Raw genomic sequence first — 16,798 nt, 5'->3', positions numbered from 1 at the left:
AGCCCCTGAGGTCACACACCCTGCTACAGCACAACAAGGGCAGCCACTCAGTCCCGCATCTCTCAGCTCTCAGCTCCTCTCAGTCAAAATTAATGTCAGCCAATTAAGCTAACCGTCTGAGCGCTGCTGAGAGCCACAGCCGTCAAATCAGACAACACTGATTAGCTCCCCAAACAAACACAAACATACACTCATGTGAAGTATCATTTCGCTAATCACGTAAAGTATCATTCCGCTAATCCGCCCTCCCAATCAAACCCCCCCCACCAAATAAGACAGGAAATGCCTCGCGGAGGAGCTCCCAATTAACCTCACTTCCCTTCCCTCCCCTCATCCCCCCATCCCCCCCACCCTTGCCCCAGAAACGGGCGGAGTCCTTCGCTCCCTGAACGGCCGGCTGTGGATCTGCCCGGGCCTCCACCCCCAGCTCCCTCCGCCCCCCACAGCAGGTGGTGCTCCTTGCCCCAGACAGCAGGGATAATTAACTGCCTTTCCCAGCAAAGCAGTCGCACCAACAGAGAGCCGGAAAATCACCACCATTAGTGCCGTGTTTTTTACTCCGATCTAAACTCCCGTGCCGTGTGCTAGCCACAGGTAAGACAGTAATGAGAGAGAAATCAGAATCGATAAAAGAAGAATAAGATGTGTTTTTTTTGACTCACACTGGAAAATACAGTTTGTTAAGCCAAGTGACTTTTCTTCCCCCAACTGCACTCATTTTCAAGGGCAACGTAGCTATATCAAATATGTATGTATCTAATTCTAGCACAAGAACATGAAGTTCCTTTACAGGCAATTTGTTAACAAGTAAAGAGCCTCCTTTTTCTAAAACATAATATAGAAATAAAATGAACCAAACTTTGTTTCAGTCATACTGCCTTTCCCCCTGACCCACCCATGTCCTCTTCTGCCTCAAGATAGCCATGTTAGCCAACAGGCTTGCCAGCTGCCCACTCTTGATATGAGCATTAACATTTGAAAACATGGATTTGGACTGAACAAATTAATGGCCATATTTTCCCCTCACCGTCATCGTTTCAAGTGCTCATTTGCATTTTTCAGCGCAAACTTGCTTGGTGTAGCCATGTGTGGGAATGTGCTCCCTGCTGATGACCTTTGACCTTTTCAGTAACCAAAGATAAAGGAATGTAAAAAATCTGTTTTCATGCATTAAAATGCTTAGCTATAGCAGTCTATTCTGACAATCAAGTCACCACTGGCTGTACACATCTCTTTGGTCAACTTAACCTCTGCACTAACACCTGGCTATATTATATACAATGCTGACACAAACATGTAAGGCAAGGAGCAGGACTCGTCACCAAACAGTCACTGGTTTGATTCCCTGCTGGGGCACTGCTGTTGTACCCTTGGGCAAGGTACTTAACCAAGAACTGCCTCAGTAAATATCCAGCTGTATAAAGGAGTAACGTGTAGAAATTGTAACCTATGTAAGTCGCTCTGGATAAGAACGTATGCTAAATGCCAATGGGTACAAAGACTTAGTGCCTGTGAAATGACAGTAATGTAATGTAATGTACTGATTCACTTACATCCCAGCAAAGCAAATGCAAATACATTTTAAACGTGACAGACATTTCGACAGGCATCCTTCCTTCCAGTAAAGCTACAATGCTTTATTAACCATGCATTATACATTCAAAGGTGACAGGTCTGATATATTCCCACCTCACACAAATGAAAACGGGGAAACATACCACAGTGGATGTAATAGTGGGGCCTCAATCAATTCAGTTTAGCTGCCAGGTGCAGCCAGGAGGAACACCGCCGGTGGCAGGTCGTGACCCGGGCAGCGAAAAACGCCTGTTGTTGTTGAGCTGAATTGCAAAAGCTGGAAAGCACCTGAAGTCAAGTCGAGCCGTAACAAACACAGAAACCCTCCACCGCAGGGTGCCCGGGACCGCCGTAACAAACACAGAAACCCTCCACCGCAGGGTGCCCGGGACCGTCGGACTGGCTAATTAGACACCTGATTTGGCAGAAGTATAAACACTCATTAAACAAGGTCACGTAAAAGCCAATAACCCTTGCTAATGACTGGCCAGCGAAACGGTCATACTCCATTTTCTTTACAAAAGAGCACAGGACAAACAAACTTTTAGAGGGTTGCCTGCCAAGCAGGGCTTCAGCACACGCCCAGAGGGACTGTCTGTTCCCCACAGCTAAGCATCCTCTAATGGAGCTCCCTCCAGGCTCCTGTAGGCCTGGCTCTCCACACTCCCGCACCGCTTACACATCACAAAACAGCTACCATCTGAGGAGGCCGCGCTTCTTCAGTCTTCGTTTAATGAGAAGAAGATCAAAGATGAAGGAAAACACACAGCTGCGTGCGAGCCGGCTGCACACGCGGGCCGCCAGAGCAGGAGGATGAGCGCCTCGCTAATAAGGTAGTTAAAACATCAGCAGCATGGCTGTTCGACGTCAGGCCTCGCTGACAGACTGACGGATGAGAGGCGTTTGAGAGACGAGGTACTCTGGCTCTTTGCGGGACTGAGGGACGATGGCCCGGTTCCAGCCGTCGGGAATGAGACCGGCCTGCAATTCGGCCCCATTGTGACACTTTCACACCTGGTTCTTCGTACTAAGAGTCAAAAAATGCTCAATTATGCACCCCGTGAAAACGCTTGGCTACACAGCTGCTCCACTTAGCCCGTGTGCTGCGGCGCTTTCCTCAAAGTATCTCCCAGACTCAAAGCTCAAAGCATTCGAGGTCTATGCACAGTGACAAGTAGGTCACTATGACAACTGCATGGGAAAGCGCTTCTTAAAATAAAAAAAAAAAACATGCATATGTACTTCTGTGCTACAGATGGACTGCAGAGTTCTGCTGTGCTCAAGGAGTCAGAAGGTGCTGCACCTGGAAACCATCCCAATTAGAACACTCGCTCACACGGAATTAATCACAGCGACCAAAGGGCAATCGATCGGCCTCCTAAGATATTACAGCGGTGACTGCGTCGTGCATTACGCATCACTGACTACCGGCGAACGCTCCAATATGTATGTAAATAAAGGATCAAAGACAGAGCGAGAACAGCCCTGCAGTTTGAAGATTGTCAGATAATACAGGCACTTTAAACATTTTGGGTAAATCAGATAGACGTATCTTCAGAAGCTCCTGGAACTGTTACTTGTGACTGCAAAAAAAAAAAAAAACAGCATAAAAGCAGACTGCATATTGGCATTCACAGCCAGTCATGGCCCTGATATGTTTAGCAAGACAGTAAGGCTCTAGCATGGAGTGTGTGAATCACAGACGTTGACATGAGTTTGATACTGCCTGGGACAGAAAGTTCATCACAGGTGGTTTTCTGAGCAAGAATCCCGCCACAGCTGTCAAAACTTCAGACACTGCTGTGCTTTTTTTAAGTGCATGCTTTGGGCTGGGGGGGGGGGTATTCTCTGTTGATCTGGAAGCATGACACTGGTGGGAACTGAGAGGGAGAGGGGAAGGGGGCTGGAGGCGGGCTGGAGGCGGGCTGGCAAAAATCAAAAATAAACCTTTTCATTTTTGCTCATAGGCCGGCACTTCAAACCCATTCAAAGCAGCTCTCCTCTGGCGTACATCTCTCTCCCTCCCTCTCTTCTCTCTCCCTCTCCCTCTCTCTGGAAACTGTGTTGGAGGCTCAGTATTAAGAATTCATCGTGGGGGCTGTGATGCCGAAGCACCAGCGAGCCTCTCAATACACGGCAGTTTGTTCTGCTGTGGCCCATTTACATGCAGGGGGGTCATAAAATATGCATTTCACCGGGACCCCCCCCCCCTCTCCTGAGCTCAGAAATGCTGAGAAGAAGGAAAGAGAAACACAATGCCATGCAAACATTTAACCTTCTATTCCCCAGGTGGCACGGATACAGCACTTCCACATAGACGCCGAAATAGGATAGGGGGTGCACAGGGACCTTCCCTGGCTCGGCACAGGGTTCTTACAGCCAAACTGCAGCTGGCATCAGGACGTGCAGAGCGGATGCAGTGATTTTGCATCGTTGCAAACAAATAAAAGCTCTGCGCTGCATTTGAAGGCAGTTTTCCAAAGGGAAAAGAGGGTTTGTGGTGTCGTCCGAATACCCTCTCCGAGCTGAAGAGATGCTGATGAGAGCCGTGCCTGATGTTGGCATGAGGATATGAGAGCGGAGACTGCAGGTCACACACAGAGACAGCGTTCGGAGCTGAGAGCGCAGACGTTGGCTTCGAGGGCAGTTCTTGAGGTGCAGTCAACTGCAACTAAGTGCACTTCGGGTCAAATGAGAGAACTGCAGAAATCTACTAACGGCCCATCTGCCCATCTCTGCAGACACCCCCCCCCCAACACACACACACACACACACACACACACACACACACACACACACACACACACACACACACACACACACACAAACAAACACACACCTGGGCTGCCCCCCCTCTGCCCCTTCTCTCACTTGCTCTTCATGTTTGACCAAACTCCGCCCAGCCATCATCAGGAGGGCAGGGGCACGGCTCTGTGCTGCACCTCTAAGTCACCTGGGGGTCGCCACAGCAACACATCATTAAACCCCAGACTTTAACGGCCACTGCATGCTCCAGAGCATGGGAAATCTCCATGGAGATGCTGTGACGAGTGAGACCGATACGAGGCAAGAAATGTTTCCTACACATGGGACCCAAACAGGTTCATTTCCCACTGACGAGGAATTATACAGAGCATAGAGTCAATGCAGGGATTTAATGACCGAGCCCCCTTCTCTACAATGGAGCCATTCAGCGGCCCGCATTTGTCAGCCGGTCTGGCGGCCCAGAAGTCGGAATGAGTGCGGCGTTGAATGATCAGCCTAATTAAGGGGTGATGTTTTCGGGGCAGAGATTAAGTGCAGTACAGAGGAGTGACCGCGTCTAGGCGCTGAGTGACTCCCACAGCCTGCGCTGCCAATGATCAATCCTCGTCAGCAGAGCGAGCGAAAAATGAACCCCCCCCTCCGAGAGAACATGCAGCGAGCATCTGCAGCTGTTTGTGTTGTTTTTTTTTGGGGGGGGGGCAGACAACACCCCATGCGCTTCCCAAATCAAGGATGCTGCCTCTGCCACTTCAAATCTACCCACAAACCCACAGCTGTGGTTCTGAACAGCTCGTCTTCGATCATCACTGTCTCTCAAGAGATGAAAAAGGTAAAGAAATTCCTGAAGGGCTATGGCACACTGTTTAACATTTAGGCTAATACTCCTCAATCAGTCATTCCAACTTAGTAACACTGTACCCTTTTGGAAAGTCAGTTCCTGGGTTTCATCTATCTGTATTTATCTTCTAATGAGTGTGAATTCTTATTGGTTGAAACTGAATTTATGATATCACTAACTATTTTCCACAGACTGTTACTGGAATTCTTGTTATCAGTAATGAAACTGCAAGAAGTTACAACTTCATTTCTCGATATGAACGAATATCAATAACCACTCTTAAAAATGTATATATTATTGCTATCAAGAATTCAGTTCCAACAAGTAGCAATCATACTTATTAATACAAGAAGTTTTTCCTTTGTGGTAATTTAACATGTTGCAGTTGTGAGCAGAAAAAGTGATCTACATCTCAAGAATACTGATGAGCTGAATATCAAGAATAGTAACCAGGACTAGAAAGAACAGACTTGTTCACATTGACAAATTTGTTGAGTAAGAATAGAATTGTTATCAATTAATTATTAATGGATTTTAACGAGTTGTACTTTGTTGCATGTAATTTAATCATAACCTGTATTTTAACCGAATCTTTCATATTAATAGAGAGAATTAACAGAGAAAATCACATGTATTTCACATACTGAAACTGAAGTGCAACTAGTTATTCAGGATGCATTAAAAGGTTTGCCATAGACAAACACAAGTGAGACTTACATATAGATATAGATGTTCACAGTTCTATATTTCTACAGGCATATGACCGCATTGGGGGTGTGAAAACATAGATCCTTCTGGCAAAAGAGCGCTGCTCTCTGAGCTATTTTTAATCCTTCCTGTCTCCTTAAGCTCATTACTCTTACACTCGCAGACTAAAAATAATTCCAGATGGCATTATTTCTGCGAGATGAGGCCGTCAGACAACGGCCTTGTCTATAATGCATGAGCAGATGCTGGTCTGTTTCGGTAAGCTTAGGGGGGTCCTTATGGAGAAATCAATTCAAGTGAGCATTTCAGAAGCTGCTTTAGAAACTCACCCAGAAGAGGAAGTTGAACACAAACAGCAGGTACTTCAGACAGACTGTGATCCAGTCATCCTGGTCGTCCTTGTACAAGCGAGACATCTCTTCCCCCCTGAAAGCAGAAAACCGCAGTCACGTGTGTGCATATTCAGGTGAACAAAAACACACTAGGGCGGCAGTGTAGCACAGTGGTATGGAGCAGGGGTTGTTACCGAAAGGTTGCTGGTTCAATTCCCTACAGGGGCACTGCTGCTGTACCCTTGGTACTTAACCCAGAATTACCTCAGTAAATATCCAGCTGTATAAATGGATAACTTATAAAAATTGCAACCTCTTTGTTATTCTTTGTAAATTGTAAATCTCTTTGTATAACAGCATCTGCCAAATGCTGATAATGTAATGTGCTAGACAGTTTAAATTAGAGCAAAGAATATATCAGGGCAACAGCGATGACCTTAGCTTAGCATGCTACCGTCAACAGGATTTGCACAGGCTCCAGATGGTATTTCTCAACCCACAGCAAACACATGATGATCTTGTGATGATTCCGTTTCACTTACAACAATTGCAGCGACCTCCTGTGACCTTTGGCCGTAGTGACTTTGCCCCTCAGGAGTATTTCACGCAGTGGGATTAATGGGTTGCTTGTACTAACTGCAGCAAACATCTTGGAAAGCGCCGGGTATTTGGTCACAGGAAACCAAGCTCACATGTAGCCAGGCTTATTGCCATGGCAACACATTCATTGCATTACATTACTGTCAGCTAACAGATGCTGTTATCCAGAGCGATTCACATAGGTTTCAGTTTTGACATGTTATCCATTCATACAGCTGGATATTTACTGAGGCAATTCTGGGTGAAGTACCTTGCCCATGGGTACAGCCGCAGTGCCTCAGAGGGGAATCGAACCAGCAACCTTTCTGTTATGAGCCCTACTCCTGTCTTAAAGTTGCTCCGCAGATAGCTAACTTGGGACTATCTTGGCTGCCTGTATACATTCAAGTTTTCTTGAATAGTCTTTATGAGATATTTTCCATTCTGGAAAAACTGACATCACCAAGACAGAGATCCCACTGTCTCCGTGGCTGGAGAATAAAAGAGAGAACGCTGGCAAATAAAAATGGATTTTATCTGTATACATTCACACAACACTGAAAAGCCGGTAAATGAAGGTGCTGCGCATAACAATGTGTGACATACCAAATAATAAAAAAATCTGACACACAACATAATTATTGCATTTTTAATACACCAGGAGAAGGGTGCAGCAAATTAACCAGAGAATCAACAAGTTTTCTATGTGCAGGTGCACTTCCGTTCGTGCCATAGAGAATCTTCTTTCTGCCAGTGTATTGTCAGTATCAACAGTGCGGAAATAATCCAGGGCATTATGTTTTCTAAAATTACCACTGCACATTTTGATAAAGGGGTCTGGCACTTGGACAGCCCCCTATACTCTTCCAGGCAGCGGCCGTTGTGTTTTTTCCACGGTTCCGATAAGGCGCACTCGAGCACCTTGTATCTCCTAATTAGCCAGTTGCTGAGGTGCATTTCATCCACACGCCAGAGTGAATTAGAATGATGAAGATCGTGAAGCTAACTTTTCAATTATATATCAAATTTTAGAAAAGAGACCATATTCATATACTCAATTCTGTGACAAAATTCTGTTTTCACAGATTCTATTTTACATAGATTTAAGAGCTGTGGCCTCAACTCACCCAGATGTTGCATCTTTAAATGAGCAACACCAGGTCTGTTGTTAAACAAGTGCTATTAGCAAGGAGCTAACTAAACCACAACAAACAAAAATCTCAAAGGCTGCCTCAATAATCCTAGGAGAACAGGACAATCTTGGGTTTGTTGATCCTGTGCAAATCCTGTTGTTAGCAGCATGCTAAGCAAAGTTCAACTGAGTAAGCCAAGATGTTCTTGACAAGTCCCTGAGCTGAGGGATAAAATTAGTGCCAAATCACTGCTATTAAAACAGAAATCTAAGTCTAAATGCACTTCTAAAATTGCTTTGGTAAGCAACAAAGGTGCATCTGTCTTTTAGCAAGGTTTCAATTTATTTGAGGTCCTTCATATTCTGTCTTGAAAGATCATGTCACTTTCATCCTATAAAGGGGGAGGTTCCAAACCTAAACTGTATGTGTCAGTCAAGGTCATTACAGTGTCGCATAGGTTGACCGGATGCTGAGCTATGGAAACAAGACAAAGCCGATGTAAACACTATGGAACAGTCTAAATAACAGGAAAGTCCTCAGATATTTCCGTTAAATCCACAGGAAGGAAATAGAGTTTAAAAACATCACAAAAAAAGCCACATCAAAAGCTGTCAAACTGCTGCGTCATCAGTCAGGAGCTGTGCTTTTTCACCACATTAATTAGCAGCTGACTATCGTCATCTGTAATGCAGTTGACAGCTGTATGAGTCAAATGGCTACAGAAGCCAGCGGGTTTCAAAAACCAAACAGAAACTCTGAAGTGAGAGTCTTTACAGACAGACCATCATCACTTTCCGACTAGAATCAAGTTCAATGGATTTCTGAGGACTTTACAGACAAGCAGCCGTGATCCTGCAGCATCCACACTGTCCCACAGGAATCCACTAAATAACCAGCTGCAGGTGATTATAAAGCTGGGCTATAAACATCCTGAGAGGGCTGAAAGGATCTCCTAGGTATTAATTCTGGACCTGTTATTTGCCTGAACCATTCAGCTGACATCCATGGGCCTCAGGCCCTAGACCATCCCAGGACAATTCAGACAGCTCTATCTACACAATTTATCAACAATACCGATAAATTAACTCTGCCACTAAAGTGGGCGTGGCTTTTATCAGTTAACCACTGTTAAATACACTAGCCTAATTACTGCTTGTAAAGATGAGACAATGCCTCAGTAATTCTTTTATTTGACTACATCTTCTGTTTAACACAGCATCAAAAGCATTTTACCATGAGCATGAATGACAACCTTGGTAAAATGTCATTCAAAATACATCCCAGCAACCAACTACGGAAAGCCAAATCATTAATTACACTCACATATCCACCACCCCATGGAATGAGCTTAATTAAATGCCTAATCCAGCCACATGCAGCTGTCAATCAATATGATTCCATTTTCTTCAGAGGGATAGAATGACAGCTTAACCTCTGCATTAACCTCAGACTCAGCAAGAAGCATTTAAATGTAGCTGTGCTGTAGCTATTATGGGGGTGTCACTGGTAGACTTTGTTGTTATACATCCCCTCCCTCTCCCAAAGGAAATAAATTAACATTTTATAATCCAAACATAATGATCAAAATTCATGTAATGATAATGTGGACTGTACGATAGAAACTACACATTCAATACATATGCCTTTTAATACAGTTGGTAATGTAAGCACCGCTGTTGATCAGGGTATGGGGGTACTGAGCTTTGGCTTGGAGTCTGGTGAAGACATCTGGCCACAGGGACCACAGGTGGTTGCTGACCCCCGCATTTGTTCATCTTAAACAGGGCAGAGAGAAATGGGGGAGATGGGGTGGAGGAGGGATGCTGTGAACAGCTGACATGAAAGGGTTACAAGCAGGACAGATGTGGATGGGCCAGGTTCGTTCACTGCATAGGCACGGTCTGAAGACTCTCCTCCTGAATTGTTCTGTGTAGCTTCGATACACAAACACTACATTCACAATATGTTCCTGAGGTTGCAAGATGCTTTCTCTTACTTCACGACCTTGTAAATAGAAACAAAAATGAGTCCATTTCAGTCAGCCAAGTCCACTAAGTAGCTTCTGAAGTATACATTTTGCGGTGGGAGTTCAGCCCTAGTGTTTCTGCAGACTACGTCTGCTATGTGCAATCCTCTGCTGCATATTTCACAAAATCCACTGGGGAAAACGTGGGTCTCCTAGCCTCTCCTCCACACAGAGCGCTCACACACGAGCCAATCGCTTCCGTATCTGCTTCAGGATCCTATCATGTACAGTACCAGTCAAATGTTTGGACACACCTGATTAAGACAATGGGAAACATGCATTCAGAGACATTTTGATCTGAAGACTTAGGTGCTTCAATAAATGCTTTAAAAACTTAAAAAGCTGTTTAAATGCTTGAAAAGCTTGATTCTTAGACAAATATAGATAATAGAGTTGATGCCTATGTATGAACATCTTTCCAAAAAAAGTTTAATTTTAAAAAGTATTTTGGCTACTTTAAAGAATCTAAAATATAAGATTTGATTTGTTTAACGCTCTTCTGGTCACTGCATAATTCCATTTGTGTTGTTTCATAGCTTTGATGTCTTTACTATTATTCTAAAATGTGGAAAACAGTAAAAATAACAATAGACCCTTGACTGGTAATGTTGTCTCTAAACAGCAGCCCTGTTCTCCTACTGCTTTTGCTGAAAATATGAAGGAACATCAGAGGGCGTATACCAGAAGGCATCAGAAAGTGGCCTTCCTCTTCCTATCTGAGGGCTGGTAGGATGTCCAGTGCAGTGAGGTGAACCATATTAAAAAGTGCCCTTGCTCCTCTTTGCTATGGGTAGTACCAATGGGTAGAAGTGACCTTCCCCTGTACTTCCTGGGGGCTGGTACCAGTGGGTATTGAAACATGTCCTCCTCCCTTTTCTCAGAGGGCTGGTGCCGGAGGACTGGAGGTTTGAGTTTCACAAAGGGCCTTGCCTCTTCCTCCACAAGGGCTGGTGACATGTGTAGTGTGCTGGAGGGACGAAGCTGTGCATTTCAGCAGCACCTGAGCTACATGCCCTGAGACAGCATCACTGATAGTGGAATATGAGGTCTCTCCTCCACACAGCTGGGACACGAGGTCTGACACAGGAATGCTAGCTGTGGGCATGAAAGCGTTGACTATGTCCTCACTCTAATTTCTTTATTGTTACAGTTACAGGTTTGCGTGACATTTCAAATAATGTCTGGACTGACCACAAAGTAACGTTTTTTTTGGGCTACATTTAAATAATCTTACCTTCCTCCTTGTGAACACCGAGTTCTCAAGTTGTTTCCATTTGAGAGAAGAAAACGAGGGCGGTTGACAGCAAATCTCAGCATTGTTATTTGGGTTCTCACAAAACAGGAAGCGCAAGACATGGGTGTGTCAAAACAGAGTGCCCCACCAAGATGAGATTACAATGCTACTGCATAAACTACCAGATTTCATTTTCCGCTCATCAAGGGTGCTTTTGTCCAAACAGACAGAATGGTGAAAACAGATCATTTTTCTATCACAGCTACTGTGCAGACATGCTCACTTTGCCCAGTTCCCTTTTCAGTGGGATTTGGATTTACAGTATTGAAATTTGGCCCAAGGAGCATTTCCTCTGAAAACAACAAGCGTCACCATTGAGTCATAATGGAAATGCAAGATGAATGCATGGATATTTGATAAACACGCTGTACACTGTGGAAACAGGAATCTAACATTTCTTTTGTACGATCCAAATAAGGTGAAGTAACCAATCTACAGTGGAGGAATCATGGAGGATTCCATTACTTTAAGCGTCATTAATTCTACACAGCAATAGCTTACTGATTTATCATGTTTTCCCCCCTATTGTAAATCTTCCAGAAACTCAATGCCACTCTTCTGAGGTAACTGTACAGCATCATTCACTGCAGTGGAAGCCACCACCTTTTTGCAAATTAATCTTGCCCAGTGTTTAAAAAAAAAACAAGAAAACAAGCCCGGCGTTTCCTTTCCAAAACGATGACTCCCTGATTCCTGTCTGTCTTAAAGGACGCTCACAGAACCCACCCTTTATTGAAGTGTTGAACAACACCCGGAGATAGCGCACAACTGCAAGTTACCTACTAGTTTTCTCAAACTGAAACCCTGCCACATTCAATAACAGTATGGTGTCATTCAGTGTGTGAGTGCCTTATCCAATCAAGCACTGAGCTACCTCTCAAAGTGTTCCTACTGTAAACATCTCCACAAAAGCTAGTTTGTGATATGATCCATTTCAAACATCTTGCTCATGGCACTTCTGTGTCCACAAACTTCTGGGAACATTAAAGGTGGTATTCTCTAAGGAGGGCTTCAACAAAATGACATTCAGAATATGTTATATAGTAACCAAAATGGTTACAGAGGTGTAGTTTAAAGTTCGGTTTGGCTATATTTTGCAGAATTCTGTGTGGATGTCCCAGCGCTGCGGCTGAACGACAAGTTTGAAATCTCCTCTGGCACTGTACAACACAAATATCGGGGAAAAAAGAAGCATCCCGCATTCGCATTACGCGCTCACATCCTGACATTTTAGTTGGGTCTACTCGAACCTGTACAGTTAATGCATAAAAGCAAGACACTCGTATGTGTATAAACACTACACATTCGGGAATGTAACTAATGAAAATGCACTTGCTCTTATGCTGTGATATTCATTTTCAAAAAAATAATACCGAGTGACTTTTTTTTTGCCAAGGGGAAGTATGTGTTCCCCATTCCAGTTGTTTGTTTACTTGGTGTGATAAGGGTTTATGTAAATCTGCGACCACAGTTCATTTGGTTAGAGAAAAACGTACATTTCGATCATTTATAAATAATATATTCCAGCCAAGGGAATTGTCGCCTTCCACATTACTTAATAAGGTTTATTGCTAATCCACCCGACTACGAATCTTACATTTTTCACTTCCCCGCAGCCATGACGAGCTGGATACTACGTAAAAATTGTACCTCCGCTGCATTCTGTAACCGCAAATGCGCTTTCCATTCGCGGTCCACAAACGCGTAGCGCTAACAAACGCATTGGAAAAAGCGTCGATTCGCAGTCTGCATCCTCTGTGAGTTAAAGCTCTGTACCGTTATTTGATACCCTTACGCATCCGCATTCCCATCTTCCCCCTCCATAACAAACGCTGCCAAGAGCTACACCTGCCACAAAGCCAACAATATGCAACATGCTTAATGGATGTACCGGTAAATGAAAAATAAGGAAACAATAGCGTCGTTAAACTTAGCAAAACTCACCAGAAAAACACGCTCCGCGCAATGCTGTGTATTTGTTGATGTCCAGCGGTCTGCTATCTCATTATGCTTGATTCTATCTCCAGACTCCAGCTTGTTGCTTCCCTGGCGCCCAGCCTTGGGAGGGAGGGCAAGGTCAACGGGGGTTCAAAAGGAAATGCAACAATCTCCCGCCTCTCCGTTTATGTGTAACCCAATGTGGCTTTACATCCGTCACACCTGTCAGTACAACCACGCATTCGTGTCAATGGACAGCGGTCGCAGAAACACTCACAAGCACACAAACACACATACAAATAAAACCCACAACGAATTCTGCGTTTAACAATGCATTCTGTTAGTTAGAAATCATCACACTGATACAATGTAGTTTTGTTTGTACTGGCAGTATTTTGGACACCAAAAGAAGTTAACAAAATGGTGCTAAATGCAGTACATTTAATTCATTTCTGTTGTTTATTTGGCAAAAAGTCCATTGAAATTTAAATGAATCATTCCCAATTACTTCCACATTTGAATACTCGTGGCTGTGTTTCAACATGCAATGCCTAAATCTAGCTTTACTTACACAATACTTATTGTGTTTACCATAGGTGAGTGAGAAATGATAATATATTCCTGATTTCTCATAAAAAAGATTTTGTGCCATGATTATGCACAAAGCAATTAGATGACTGGTCACGTGTTATGGGTTGCTATACAGGTTAATGTACTGTGGTGCTGCAGCTCATTAGCTCCTGATAATTCCCATATTGCAAAGGTCAATCTAATAACCACAAGGCCAGAGCCATGTTGATTTGATTGAAGTGTTTGCCAATTGTGAAGTCAGTCTGAATACAGAACTGGATGTGCAATACACGAGTACTACACTACAACGACATAGGAGCTCTGAATCAGAAGCATTCATTCAAGCTGATTGGCAGTAAAAATCTGAACCTCCTGCAAAGTGCAAATTAAAACTGCTCAGCCTGTCCGAGTGACCAGGATTCCACAAAACAAATCAAGGTCAGAATAAACGGGCTGTTGCACTGACAGGTATTTCTTTTTTCCGTTGCGCTCCAGTAATTTGTCTCATGCCGAAAGGTGCAGCTCTTGAAGTCAGGTGTGTAGACGAGTGATGGGGGAACGTACTGGTGTCTCCTGTGGTGAGGCGTTGTCATCCTCCACACGCCCCACTCTCATGCACACACAGAGGCGTGGGTCCCTGTGCTCCTTCTCCTTGATGCACGGCTTGCTTGCTCTTCCTGTGTGTCACCACATCTCCGTAATGAAATAACTCAAGTCCATTAAGAGGTGATGGACTGCCGCAAGGGGGGAATTCAAGCAATTGTCACCTGCCACGGAGACACTCTGTCGGCTGGAGCAATGTTAATGTGGAGGATATCTATCTAATTATCTACCCATTTATCCTTAACTGACCCATATTTAGATAAAGCCAATATTATAATATAATGGAAAAACCTGGAGTGGGTGGGTGGAGGAGGGTGATGGTTGATAAGGTGGATCTTTCTTGTGAGGATCTTTAAACATGAAGGAAGAACCACGGTCAGTTTGTGAAAGATATGAAAGATTTTTTTTTTTTGTGTGTGATGATAATGAGGACTCCCTAAAGCAATAAACAATGGGACGTTTTGGAAAAGACTGTAGCTCTGAATTCAAAGTCTGCTTTAAGACTGTGTGCAACTGTACAATACTGTCTGGAGGGGAAAAAAAAGGCTGATGGATTCAACTCATCTCAAAAAGAGAGCGGAGCATAGACTAACAAACAACAGTCTGGGAATAAGCTGCCAATCTTCTGCTGTGCACCCACTGCACAACTCTTAAAAGAAGCAAGGAAGAATTGCCAAACAATAGAGCCATCATCCTGCAGACAAGAGTGAAGCTATTGTGATAACGGATTCAAAATATTCAAAATCAGCACGTCATAGTGAAAGTAAATGATGTTTCTTTATATAAGCTAGGATATGATCAATTTGGTGTTTTAATAAAGGAATCAGACAATATCTCTAGATGGTTTTGAGGATCAGTCAGTCACCAAAACAGAATATGAGCTCTTGACAGTTCCTTTTCCTGTAACTCCTGTTATTTAGTTGTGTAGGAGGATCCCAATGCCCTGCCAGGCAAGGCAATATTTGAAAGATATGGAGTAACCAAATTACTGGCATAGTGTAGCAGTTTTCTTCCTCAGAAATTATGGTCATGCCTTCCCATTATACCTTAATGATATTAGAGATTTGCTTGCTTTCACAGTGCAAAACTGAACCGAAACTGTACTTTAGTCTCATTGGATGATGAGAATTTAAACACATGCATTCTTTATATCAACCATATTGAGATTATATGTAGCGGCTCTTAAATCAATATGATGCATTGCTCCACATAACTTCTTACTGGATCTTATTGAGTTAGATTTTCCATATAATTATTTTCCTCTTAACTACAGATTAAAGAAGAGGTCTTTCTAAGGAACAGAGACAACATATTGTATAGACAGCAAGGTAACATTTTACATTTGTTGGTATATTAATGTCAAAATAATATATTGCAAAATATTCAACCCTGCAATGACTTTTTCAACTATGCCTAACAAATATTTATAGAGATAGAGCCCTTCTTAAAAGAAAGACACTCATTGCACAAAGATTAGAAAGACATTGCAAAGTGTGATGCTTCCAGGGTTTTCCGTTTTGTGCTACACTATATATTTGTATGTACGCTGTATGTTTGATGCCATAAGAAACATTACCATAGAAGAATAGTCAAGCACTCATTCAAGTACATCCAAAGGTCTAAAGTTAAAAATGCAGAAAAGTGTACTTCCAATTTTAGTGATTATAAGAGTTTCCCCCAGACTCTTCGAGCAACACGCTCTAGCTGACCTTCACTTGTTACCATGCACACGATCACTGGGAAATCCATGGTACCCTGGAGGCTCTCTCCCCAGATCTTTGTTGAATCTATCTGAAAACAACAAAAAAGGAAAATTCAAACCACTGTTTACCATGTCCTTCTTTCACTTGCAACTGACAGACTCCCATACCCAATTTTCCCCTGTCCATTTCAGCTGCCTTCTGTGATCAATCCCCATCCCCTAACACCTGCTGCTTCTTGCATTTGATGTTAACTTTATGTGTAGTATTATGGTGTATTATGAATTTGTGTTCTAGGGACTGTTGTATCGTAGTATACCTGGCTTTTGTCAGCATACTTGAATAGTGTTATGCTCACTCTTACTGGTCTGAGGGTGGTGTTATCCTGGTCTGACACTGGCGCTCATTTAAATTGAATGGATACACCTTAGGTTCGATTGTGATGGAAGTCTCTCTGGATAAGAGCGTCTGCTAAATGCATGTAATGTGATGTAATGATCAAGGAAATAAGCTTGGTGTGTGATAACAAGTAATGCAGGGGCCTTTTTTTCTCCAGAGAAATGTCTCCATCTTGAAAAAAATCGCAAGCAAAAAACACAAAGGTTTGAGCTCTAGTCAATGCCTTGCAAAATTCACACCTGCAGAAAAAAGCCAGCTATTAAAAGGAATGTTCTCCTTCTTGCAAGATGCTTGACAGTTTTCCCAGGTATAGTTCACAGAAACCACAACTTCATAG

The 16,798-nt window shown here is 43.3% G+C and overlaps 1 protein-coding gene across 2 annotated transcripts in view; it reads right to left on the bottom strand.

Moving 5' to 3' along the window:
- The window catches only part of tspan11 (tetraspanin 11), a 46,060-nt gene extending 32,730 nt beyond the window's left edge, over positions 1-13,330 (bottom strand). For both annotated transcript variants that reach the window (XM_036518255.1, XM_036518254.1), the window contains exons 1-2: positions 13,196-13,330; positions 6,217-6,313 (exon numbers count right to left, since the gene is read on the bottom strand). In XM_036518255.1, coding sequence (XP_036374148.1) covers positions 6,217-6,303 — 87 coding nt within the window. In that variant the 5' untranslated portion in view covers positions 6,304-6,313; positions 13,196-13,330. The remainder of the gene's footprint in view (positions 1-6,216; positions 6,314-13,195) is intronic.
- Positions 13,331-16,798: the final 3,468 nt, after the last annotated feature.

The sequence above is a fragment of the Megalops cyprinoides genome, chromosome 23 (assembly GCF_013368585.1).
Source record: "Megalops cyprinoides isolate fMegCyp1 chromosome 23, fMegCyp1.pri, whole genome shotgun sequence".
In the NCBI taxonomy this organism is placed as follows: domain Eukaryota; kingdom Metazoa; phylum Chordata; class Actinopteri; order Elopiformes; family Megalopidae; genus Megalops; species Megalops cyprinoides.
This window is presented reverse-complemented; position numbering and strand designations above follow the sequence as displayed.